The following is a 12519-nucleotide window of genomic DNA, read 5'->3' on the forward strand; positions in this document are numbered from 1 at the left end:
TCAATGAGACTGTGACATTGGGCTTCCGGAAGTAGAAAGTTAAACCTGGGCTCCGGGTTAAGAGCAGGGGGCGCGGGATTAAGAGACCAGGAGGCTTAAGAGAAGGTTCACCGCCTATGGTTGGCTAAAAAAGTTGCTGGCCCGGCCAAGTGACTTTTACCTCATGTCCACCTGGACATCTGCTGACGGGTCAAGTTTCACTAACGCCCTATACTCGAGACAAAACCTAAACTACATAGTCCAAATAGAGACAGACCCTCCCCCTTCCCTCCCTTCCCCCTCCTTCTCCTTTTTATTTTCTTTCTTTATTGTGTATTTTAAAAAATGTTCTACTTTTTCCTTTGCTTCAACACCTTCCTTCCTCTCCCTGTGTCAGCAGATTATCCACCCCACGCACCCACGCCGCTCCGGCTCCTCCTTTTCATCTCCACGGGTATCGCCGGCTCACTCCGCTCCGGTCCCGGGCGCGCGCCCCATCGCCAATTCTCAATCCTCCTCGCCCCCTTTAAGACAAGGGACTGGGTCTCGGCCCCGCCATCCTTCGCTTTCCCAGGCGGGAACTATCGCACCCCAAGTCTAGCCTCTCCTGGGCGGCTCTCCGGCGACCGCTTCCCGGTTCGGGGATCCCGCCGCCCCTCCAGCGCCACCCCCGCGTTCGGTCAGCGCGCGCCACTGCTTCCCGGGTGGCCGGGCCCCACCCCCTACCCTGGTCGCCCCGCCCCAGCCCGGCTCCGCCCCAGGCCGCCGCCGCCTGATTGGCCTCCGCCCTCTCGTCCCCCGGTTCCTCTCCTCCCCTTCGCCCAATGGGCACCACCACCTGGTGCAAAAATTCCCCCGAAGGAACCGAGGGGCTCTGCAAGCACCATCTCTGGCCGGGCTGCGGGGACCGCTGCGGCTGGGCGCGGAGCAGGGAGGGTAGGCGGAGGAGGGAGCGGAGGAGGGAGGAGGAGGAGCAAAAGGTGTTGGAGAGAAAACTTCTAAAAGGAACAGGAAACTTGCCGGGGAGGCGGCGGCGGCTGCGGCGCTCCGGGCGTCTGGGCGGCGCACGTCGCGGGGTGTCCGGAGCTGCAGCGCCGCTCCTGGCGGCTCCCCAGGCGCGGGGCAGGGCTGAGCCTGACACTTGATCCCTCGGGCCGTGCCCGCCGCCGCCTCTCTGGGCGCTACAGGCGGGCGCTCCGTTCCTCTGCCGCGGCGGTTCCCCGGAGAGGGCGGCGAGGGCGCAGAGAAGAGGAGGGACGTATTCTTCGGAGCATGAAGCAGCATGTCCGATAAAATGTCCAGCTTCCTCTACATAGGGGACATCGTGTCCCTGTACGCGGAGGGCTCGGTCAACGGCTTCATCAACACGCTGGGGTAAGCCGGGGCGCGGGCTGGGGAGCGCTGGCGCTAGGGCCCCTAGGAACCCATCCCAGTCCCTCGTGGCGCCGCCGCGTGCCCCGGCGCCCGCTCCCGCCTGGGGTAGCCGGGAGGCAGGGCAGGCTCTGCGCCCGCGGACAGCGCCGTGCGCTCGGCTCGCTCGCTCGCAGGAAGCTGCCCATAGAGGCAAGACTTTCTTTGCTACTTCGTAATCTCAAGCTCAGAGACGCATCTGAAAAGGAGGAAGTGATTCAAAAGCCCGGAGACAGGCCCGGTGAAGAAGTCTTCGTTGGCTTCTCCGTGGGTTGTTTTGATTAAAAAAAATTTTTTTTCCCTGTGAAACAAAATGCCTCCTCTTCCCCATCTTTTCTCGCCACCGCTCTCAAGCCCTTGTCCTTCAGGGCCGGGTTTGTAAGACCAGTCAATAAAAGTCCGTGGCCTTGGATATGAAACTCAGGCGATGTGGCGAGCGGGAGTGTGGCTTTTCCCTGCGGGAGGAGCTCACCGTCCCACTTCGCTGAAGTGATTTCCTTTTGGCCTTGCCAAACGGGGACTCGCCCCGCCTCGGGGGCAGCCTGGGGGCTCCGACGGCCTCCTGGGTTCTAGAACTCACACCTGATTTCTCCCCTCCCCGGGCTTTGGCCCACTGAAATGCTCAACCTCTCCTGGGACTCGGCCAAGTGCAGGGCTCTTGAGATTGGAGTTGATTTACGAATGGGGGAAATAGATATATAAACATAACCGTGTGCTAGATGGTTAAAGAGGACCTCCTTGATTACTAGTATTTTCTTTCTGTCCTGATTGTAAATACCAGCTCGCAGTTTAAACGCACACTGACTGCACTGTATTTTGATGCGTACATTTTTTTGTTGTTGTTACCGCCTGGTCTCAGTAGCTAGACTCCCCAGTCTTAGAGATTTCAGGCTGAGAAACTGGTGTTTCCACTTCGGACTGGTCACTTTTTTCTGCTGTTAGGTTTTAGGGCACATGACTTAACATGCAGTGTCCCTGGACGGTGGCTTTGAGCCATGCCGTTAATGGAGTGGTGTCTACCCCACCGGGGATGTGGACGTCACCAGAACTTCCCCAGTTTCTGTTATTTGTGCATCTCCCTCAATGGGTGAAAGAAGGGAGGTAGATTTAACTTAATCCCTTTAAGATCAATGTTAAGTGAAACTGAAGCCTGGAAGAAAAGAATAGCCGTGACAGGTGCTTTTGTGCTGGGTTTGTAAATCATAAGCTGCCATTTGTTTCCCAGAGAGTTCTTAGTACAAGGTCAGTGTTTGGGCTTCCCGCAACATTTTGCAGATGGACTCTGCTTCACCTCACCCTTCCCCTCTGTAGACTCTCCAGGTGTGTTTAACCTGGTGGTTGATCAGGAAGGGCTTGGGGTCAAATCCCGGCTTCTCTGCCTGTGAACCTTATGACCCGGGGCAATCACATAATTGCATCTCAGTTTCCTCACTCATGGTTACTGCCTTGTAGGATTGTGCTGAGGAAGAAGTGAGTTAACATAAGGTGCTTAGCACAGTACGTGGCATTAGCACTTGTATTAAGGGTTAGCTGTTGTAATTGTCACTACCTAGGTGGCTGTGAGTGACAGTTATAGTCGTGGACAAAGTAATAAAAAGGATTAGGAATAGAGTATAAAACCTAGTGAAATAAAAAGCCATGTTTTTGTAGTGTCTTATTCAGCAAAGGTATGTGTTTCGGTCACTACATACTTTAGCAGTTGTGGAGTCTGTCCTGCTCATTTTGGAGATAGAGAAACCTAGGGGAAGAGAAATGAAGGGACTTACCTGTGAAGCAGAGGAAGGACATTAATGCCAAAAGCTGGAACTATAACCCTGTCTCCAGACTTTCAGCCAAGTGTGTGTTTCGTTGGTTACACATCATCTTGAGAAAAAGAAGCTTTAATGTAGCGTATGTTTGTATAAAATATTTATTCATATTCAACATTTCTCGCTGGTGTTTTGGAAGTTGAGTTGCCTTAGAGTGTGTTTGTGCAGTATTATTTTTCCGTTGACAAACTGATTCTTGTTGAGGTTAATATGACAAGACCTCTGTGCAGCTCAATTCTAAGGTGAGGATGGATCATTGGAAATGCTGCCGCTGGTGAAGCTTGGTGCTCTGATTAGATATCCTTTTTCTTTAACTCATGGAACTACGTTGGCCTGAGAGTTTTAGTAGTTACAAAGCTGGCAGGAGCCTATGTTCATGCCACATGAAATGTTGTCTAGGCAAAGTAGCATCACCTACTTTGTTAGCTTAGATGACAACTGGTAGATACTTTACTTTACAAGTGTGTTTTAGGACCATGAAATCAAAGCAGCATTATAGTTTTTCATTATACTTTTGTAGGCTCATTATACACCTTTTCTATCAGAGACAGAGTACATACTTCAAGTTGAATTTCTTTGCTCTTCTATAGTTGGAGGTCAGTTGTCCAAGGTCTGTTGCTAATTATGACCTTGTTCAGATCATTTATTCTCTTTTCTGTGTCAGCATGTCTTTGTGGAGAGTAAGAGAAGGAGTATATGATGTCCCTGCCCCTGGGGTATTATAAAAGTGAATGAAAGAGACAGAAAGGAAAGAGCCCATTTTTTTTAGAGAGTTGCTAGGAAAATCCACATTATGCTTATATTATTGTGGGCCTTAAGTTTCTTCAAAGTTGTGTGAATTGTTAAAGTCAATCAGAGAGCTCCATTGGAGACACTGGCATTGTATCTATTTAGCCAGCATAGTTCGTTCCACTGTAATATTAAAAACTCAACGGAAGAGCTAAAAACGAGGCTGGAAGTTTCTGATTTCTATCTTTGCTGTTTATCTATTTGACGCTTTTGGTTGCATGATGGTTTTTCAAATTCACCTTAGGAGATAGTTAGTGAGAATGGAGTTTACAGCATTACAGGTAATTCATACATATTTATTTTTCTGCAGATAAATTTTGTCTGATTTTAGTATCTCGTGTATAAATTTGTTTGGCAGGATGCATGTTGTTATTATTGCTTTTGGGAATTTTTGTAATAAGGTCATGAATTTGTCACCTGAAAAAAATCACAGTTTCACTCTATTAGAGTTTAGTAGGCCCTTTTAGAGGCCCTTCCAACTGGAAATGTAGGAAGCTTTTTGTAGGCTCTGTGACCTAGCTTTTAAGTTTGATATCTCAGTCTGAGGAATTAGACTGCTCCGGTTGCAAAGACTTGCATTTCCCTTTTTTCCCCAGTTATCCTTTAACCAGGATTTACCTGACGTTTCTGAACCCTGAGTTATTGCTAAATGAGGTAGAGTATTGTTCTCCCAGCTTGTATTGGTGCAAAAGGGGCCTGGTTTATGTTTTCTAACTTAATTTTTCATCTAAAGATCTATTTAGGAAACACTTATCTTGACTTAAGGAAAACTACTTTAAATCCTGTTGGATGAAGATGGTGAATATATTTTAAATAAACAATTTTTTTTTGTACTGTACATTTTAGGGTTATGGTTTTTATTTTTCTTTTAAAAGAGAAGGGAGGGGGCTTCCCTGGTGGTACAGTGGTTGAGAGTCCGCCTGCCGATGCAGGGGACCACGGGTTCGTGCCCCGGTCCGGGAAGATCCTACATGCCGCGAAGTGGCTGGGCCCGTGAGCCATGGCCGCTGAGCCTGCGTGTCTGGAGCCTGTGCTCCGCAAAGGGAGAGGCCACAACAGTGAGAGGCCCGCATACCGCAAAAAAAAAAAAAAAAATAGAAGGGAGGACTTTTGGGATATGTTGTACAATTTCAGATGCGGTGTTACTTTTGTTTTTTCTTTTTTTCTTTTTAAATTTAAGTATAGTTGATTTACAATGTTACATTAATTTCTGCTATACAGTGAAGTGATTCAGTTATACATATATATACATTCTTTTTTTTAATATTCTTTTCCATTGTGGTTTATCACAGGATACTGAATATAGTTCTCTGCGCTATACAGTAGGACCTTGTTGTTTATCCATTCTATGTATAAAAGGTACATCTGCTCACCCCAACCTCCCACTCCGTTCCTCCCCCAACTCCCTCCCCCTTGGCAACCACCAGTCTGTTCTCTATGTCTGTGAGTCTGTTTCTGTTCATTTCTGTCATATTTTAGATTCCACTTATAAGTGATATCACATGGTATTTGTCTTTCTCTTTCGAATTTACTTAGTATGATAATCTCTAGTTGCATCCATGTTGCTACAAATGGCATTATTTCATTCTTTTTTTATGGCTGAGTAATATTCCATTGTATATATGTACCACATCTTCTTTATCCATTCATCTGTCGACGGACACATAGGTTGTTTCCATGTCTTGGCTATTGTGAAGAATGCTGCTATGAACATAGGGGTGCATGTATCTTTTTGAACTAGAGTTTTGTCTGGCTATATGCCCAGGAGTAGGATTGCTGGATCATATGGTAGTTCTATTTTTTAGTTTTCTGAGGAAGCTCAACACTGTTCTCCATAGCAGCTGCACCAACTTACATTCCCATCAACAGTGTAGGAGGGTTCCCTTTGCTCCATACCCTCTCCAGCATTTGTTATTTGTAGACTTTTTAATGATGGCCATTCTGACTGGTGTGAGGTGCTACCTCATTGTAGTTTTGATTTGTATCAAATGCAGTGTTAATTGTCCCTTCCCCCTTCCTCCATTTCTTTATACTAAGATTTACTTCCCTGGTCATTGACACTTCTGACACTTCATATTTTGGGTATATCAACTTGACCAATGGTCAGGTACCACACAGTGGGAGTGAGCATGGCAGAATTCCCAGGACGGGTGGGACAGTAGAATCAATAGAAAGTATACAGTTGTTTCATTGTCTGTTCTCCATGTGGTTGAGAGGTTAGTGAATGACAAGTGTGCGTGTGTGTGTGTGTGTGTGTGTGTGTTTATGCACGTCTGTATACATATGTTTAAGTGATTGTTGCCTTTGACTTGCGGTTTCTTTTTGGGATCTACTAAGAATCAGCACCCACTAATTAAGGTCTGAGAAAACACTCAGGTGACCGCCCATTGGTGCAGTGACTGCCAAGTATCATGATAGTGTTTTACCAGAGTGGGAAAAGATCAGGGCCCTTATTCTTAATTACTGCTTGATTGTGGCCAATTCAATGCGCTTTTTAATTCCTTTGTTTCCATGTTCAACAGTAGACATCAGGTAGGGGGACGGTGGGTCACACAGTGTATAATTCTGACTTAATTCCTTAGATGGATGAATAAGACTTATGTTTTATTTTTACCAATTATAGGCCTTTGAATTTCCCTTCCTGATCTTTTTTCTGCTTAAAGCTTTAATATTTAAATGGTTGTAGATTTGATTTATTATTATTTTTCTTATTTAATTTTGCTATTCTTATTATCATGGTTTGAAAAATCTTTCCCTTAGTAGGACTGTTTGATCAGTAGAGAGTCATAGATGAAGCAAGGAATGGTTATAGCCAACTTTTATATTTGCATAATTTGTAATTTATCTTTAGCCTCTTCTAAACAGAACCCCACCAAGTAACAGCATTATTTTCTGCTATAACTAGGTGTATGAACTTAGCTTTGTTTTGGCTAGGGCATATGTTACTGTGATAAAAGTGTCTAAAAATCTGTTGGGTATTTGCATGTGTGTTTAGTGGGGAGGAAGAAGACAGTGTAATCTTGAATATTGAGTTGTTCTGGAAAGTCTAAGGGTTAGTAGTGTCATGTTATGGAACTTTAAATCCGCTGGAGTACAAAGACAGTTTCTGAAGTGGTGAACATAAAGTCTATTTTAAGCTGAAAGGTCCACCATTTCTTAAACTTAAGTCATTCTATAAACAACACTGCAGCTTTTAGACCCGCTCAGTCAGGTAAACAACCATCGTTCCTTAAGTACCCCTGATCCTTGGCTTTGATAGAAAGAGAATTCAGAAGCAGTTGCTTGGCCTCATTCTAGATTTAACAGAGGTTTTTTGCTTAAAATTTTTTTTTTTTTTGCGTAGGTAGCACTTTTCACAGTCATGTTTCCCCTTTGGAACTGTTCTTGTATAGATAGCGTGTATATAACTTACAGAATAGAGACAGATTACTTTAAAACTTTAAAGTTAAACTCAAACTTTAAAACTTAAATTCCAGGCACAAGGTGTATCTTCATATATAAATACAAAGGAAGTAACAGTGGTCTTCTATGACAAATTTCTAGCATAACAATAGATTGAATTTTACTCCTTTTTTTTTTTTTTTTTGTGGTACGCGGGCCTCTCACTGTTGTGGGCCTCTCCCGTTGCGGAGCACAGGCTCAGGACGCACAGGCTCAGTGGCCATGGCTCACGGGCCCAGCCACTCTGCGGCATGTGGGATCTTCCCGGACCGGGGCACGAACGCGTGTCCCCAGCATAGGCAGGCGGACTCTCAACCACTGCGCCACCAGGGAAGCCCTTTATTGAATATCTTTGAAATGGTTGGATTAGCCCTCTCAAAATTCAAATCAATGATTGGTTAATAATGCTACTTTATAGTTTATTCTGACACAAACCTATAGAACTCCAACCCTGAATTAAGAATAAATTATCAGTTTATTCAGAAAAAAATTTAATCATAAAATTGAAAATGTGTCCGCATCGTGAATCCAGTCTATGGACCTTTCCTGGTGATGTGGTTTATGCTGGAGGATGCTGCAGACTGAATCATTGGTTCACCTGACGCATATTTAACGAGCCCTGACTATGAGTTAGGGATACAGTATGAAGAGATGCCAGATATTGTGCTATTTTAAATTATTATCTCAAAAACTCAAACTTCCTTTGAGAAATCTGTGGTATGACACTTGACTAGGATCTATGGGAAACTAAAGGCATTTGATAGTTTTGCTCTCACAGTTGTAAATGCCACAAGATCAGGAACTGACTCTGACTTTATAATCCTTGTATGCTCAGCACCTCACACAATTCCTGGTAAATGGTAGGCATTTAATAAATATTTGTGAAATCAATGTAGTCATTATTTAGTAATGGAGATAAGATTGGTATTGAATAACTGCAACATAAAGCAATTCTTTTCAAATAAAGATGATTAAAAACCGTATTCAAAGGGAAACAGAGGAGGATTCTTCCTCTGGCTGGTATGACCTGAGGAGGACTTCAAGGAGGAGGTGGTATGTAGCTGAACTTTGGAGGATCATTAAGATGGATATTTGTCTCAAATCTATACCCATAATTTGATCATATATTCTTGGTACTTTTTTCTTTTATTAAAAAAATTGGTGACGTTTTATTGTTCATTTTAATAGCTCCAAAAAAGGAAGGAAACAATTTGATATTATTGAGATATGCAAAGATAGAAGAAATCATCAAAAACCATATTTTATGCTTATTTATCAAATGTGAGAGCTTTAAGTTTGATTCAGACCCTCTGAGTTTATTTGGACTGCCTTCAATCCTTGTCATGTGTGCTGAGTTTACTGAGACCAGAGATGAAGAGGGCAGGATATAAAGCCCAGAAACTTGGCAATTTTGGGGGGGAATTTTACAATGTTGCCAGCTCCTTTGCATATTCTGTTTTCACTCCTTTCCCCTTTATTTTTCCTTAGCCCCAGTGTTTCGTAGTTTTTCTTCATTAATCATGAACTTCAGTAGTCTTCTAGATCCCTGGAAGCTTTGGCATTAAGGACAACTTTCCATCTGTAATAAAATAGTTCTAAATTTTTTTGTCTCATAGTGCCTGTGACTATTCAACACACACACACACACACACGCACACACACGCGCACACACACACACACACACACACACACTCTTGCTCTCTCTCCCCCACTTGGCATAGAATACCCTTCTGGTATGTGTGCAGTACACCATGCCCTCATTTCCTTTTGGTGTTTAACAAGCGATAGAGGCCATAGATAGAGTCCCATGAATGCCGGGAAAGACTTAGGAAGTAAACAGAGCATAATCTATATTCGTATCTAAATTCTTAATTCAAGCACATGTTACTGAGGTTCTATGTATTAAAGTGTTTGAGTCATTGTTAAACTGTCATCATAAAAATCTCTGTGAAAATTACAAAATGCTGGACTTTTATATGTTAGTTATCCAAAAAATTCCTCGGTGGAGTCTTAGAAAAAACTTTTAGGTTTCTAATTAATTCCTAGATATCTAGCTCTCCAAGACCTTGTGGTAATGACTGATTGTGAAATAGATACCATAATATCTAGCTCTCCAAGACCTTGTGGTAATGACTGATTAGGAAATAGCCACTAGGAGCAGACACTACTGCTGTCCGTATATCTCCTGTTTAAAGAGGATTCTGCAAATTGTGTAAGGAATTTATGGATCAGCAGAGCTAAATATAAGAGCTCAAACAAACAAACAAAAACCCAGCAAAAAGAAACTGGATTAAAAAATTCTTGATTAACTTTCTAGCGGCAAATAGAAGTATTATTTGTAAAAATTTCAGAGAATAAAGTGCTCTCCAACTCACATTTAGCTAAATTTTTGAAAGCCTCGTACTGAATTGTCTTGGAACTCTTGAAAAACAATCTATAGGTATCCCTTGCTATCCCAGTTCTTACTGTGTTGTCACAAAAGCTCCAGAGATTTGGAAAGCAAAGGACATTTGCATATCCCTTTGCCCATATGGATAAAGCTTAAGAGTTGAGTATTAGAACTAAGGTTCTGTTGTTTGTAAGGAACAGAAACCATCTTTGGACAGCTTAAGGAAAGAAGGAAATTATTAGTATAAAGATACTGGAGGAGCTCCAAGAAATTGAATGATGAGCTGAACAACTGAGCATTAAGAAAGGCAGAAACCCAGTGCTGCTGTGGGCATCTCAGTAGCAGAACCTTCTCTCTGGGTCCTGCCATTTACATGACTAGGATACAGCAGTTTCCTATACTCTGTATCTCTCTTCTTTTTATTATTTTTTTTAAAATTTTATTTATTTATTTATTTATTTACTTTTGGCTGTGTTGGGTCTTCGTTTCTGTGCGAGGGCTTTCCTCTAGTTGCGGCAAGCAGGGGCCACTCTTCATCGCGGTGCGCGGGCCTCTCACTATCGCGGCCTCTCTTGTTGCGGAGCACAGGCTCTAGAGCACAGGCTCGGTAGCTGTGGCTCACGGGCCTAGCTGCTCCGTGGCATGTGGGATCTTCCCAGACCAGGGCTCGAACCCGTGTCCCCTGCATTGGCAGGTGGATTCTCAACCACTGCACCACCTGGGAAGCCCAGTATCTCTCTTCTTAACATTGAAAATACAGAGTGATAGAATTTGGCCCCTCTTGGATTATTCACTTATGTCCATAAAAGAAAGTCACGAGGCCAGATCTGACTACCAGGGAGATCCCTGTTAGCAGGGCTCTGAGTTTTGCCTGCTTCTGGGGCATTGTGGTAGGGCAGAAGGAAAGCACAGAGGACCTGGGCATGAGCTGAGGTGTTACCGCTTAGTAGATAATTTAATAGTAACTTCTTAGCACCTTTTAAAATAAATTATGGTAATATACATAACATAAACTGTACCATCTTATTCATTTTTAAGTGTAAAATTCAGTGGCGTTAAGTGCACTCACAATATTGGGCAACCATCACCATTACCCATTTTCATCATCCCAAACAAACTCTTTATCCTTTTGACAATAACTCCCCATCGTCTCCCCCACCATCCGCCGTAATCCCTAGTCTAGTTTCTGTCTATGAATTTACCTATTCTAGGGGCCTCGTATACGTAGAATCATACGATATTGGTCCTTTTGTGTCTGGCTTATTTTACTAAGCATAATGTTTCCAAGGATCCATCCACATTGTAACATGTATCAGTACTCCATTCCTTTTTATTGCTGAATAATATCCCATTGTAAGGATACAGCACATTGTGTTTCATCACAATTCATCAGTTGATTATCATTTGTGTTGTTTCTATTTTTTGACTATTATGAAAAATGCTGTGATGAATATTTGTGTACAAGGTTCTATGTGGACATATGTTCTTAATTCCTTTGGGTATATACCTAAGCAGGGGAATTGCTGGGTCATATAGTAACGTATTTAACATTTTGCCTCAGCCTTTCCTGTTCTCCTTACTGTGCTTTACCTTTTTTTACATACCATCTTATTACACACAGTATAATTTACTATTTATTGTGTTCATTGTTTATCATCTGTCTACACTGGTAGAATGTAAGCTCTTTGAAGGCAGAGATCTTTTGTTTTGTCACTGAGCATCTCAAGTGCTTGACTCCATAAATATTTATTGAATGAATATTTGTTGAATTAAGATATGCATATTCCCAAATCTTTAAGTAGCTGTTAATATCAGTCCCTTTCTGGAAAAAAGTCAATGTAATTGTAAAGTCAGTGTAATTGTTCTTATTAAATATTTTGAGAATTCATATGGGTAATTCTTTTAAAATGGATGAAGGCTGTCACTGGATTTATAGTGCCATTAAATCTTGCTATACTAGGTACTTTTATAATCTCTTGGGTCATATCTCTGCACCTACCTAGTCCAACATGTGATAAAACTTACAGCCTAGAAAAAGTAATGTATATAGCCTTATTTAATGATTTGTATGTTATAGGCACATTAAAGTTAATATTTATGAAAGTTCAATTTTGTTTTTAATGTGTGCAAAGAGTTGAATTTGTAAGCATTTTGTGAGACCATTTCTTAATTTCGATCAGCCCTTTCTCTTAGTGGATAATATATAATACATCCAGGGAAATATTTTATACTTTAACAGCTATCAGCAGAAAAGTTTAGTTGGAAATAATTTGCCAATTTGGAATCAGAAAGTAATTGGGGAATTTATAGAACTTTAGAAAAATAGAAGAGGGCATACAACAACTTGTAATTTTTATTTTTGAAATTTAGGAGTAAGTGTCTGGAAAGGGATAGGCATTTAAATATAGGTTGAGGACAACAAATGAACGGTATTTTTGTTTTTCATTACTTTATATTCTTTCTATTGACTAAGTCTGTTTTAATGTGCTTTGCCTCAATCTTACTCTAAAAGACATGTTTGGTCATTCTCTTTAAGAACTTGAAATTCTCCGGTGTTGTACTCTTATTCTTGGAATCCTCACTGGTATCGGTGTACAAATGAGAACTTCTCTGAGAGCATATCTGCATATAGGACAGAGAAATAAAGTGAAAAATATAGATATGTAAAAATTACACAATAATAATTTAAAAAAGCAAAACAAG

At 42.1% G+C, this 12519-nt stretch overlaps 1 protein-coding gene across 1 annotated transcript in view; it reads left to right on the forward strand.

Annotated features, from left to right (window-relative positions):
- The first annotated feature begins 967 nt into the window (after positions 1-967).
- The window catches only part of ITPR2 (inositol 1,4,5-trisphosphate receptor type 2), a 527197-nt gene continuing 515645 nt past the window's right edge, over positions 968-12519 (forward strand). Inside the window, exon 1 of the mRNA XM_060166697.1 lies at positions 968-1353. Within this exon, the coding sequence (XP_060022680.1) occupies positions 1262-1353 (92 nt within the window). The 5' untranslated portion in view covers positions 968-1261. The remainder of the gene's footprint in view (positions 1354-12519) is intronic.

Source organism: Lagenorhynchus albirostris, chromosome 11, assembly GCF_949774975.1.
Source record: "Lagenorhynchus albirostris chromosome 11, mLagAlb1.1, whole genome shotgun sequence".
Taxonomy (NCBI): Eukaryota; Metazoa; Chordata; class Mammalia; order Artiodactyla; family Delphinidae; genus Lagenorhynchus; species Lagenorhynchus albirostris.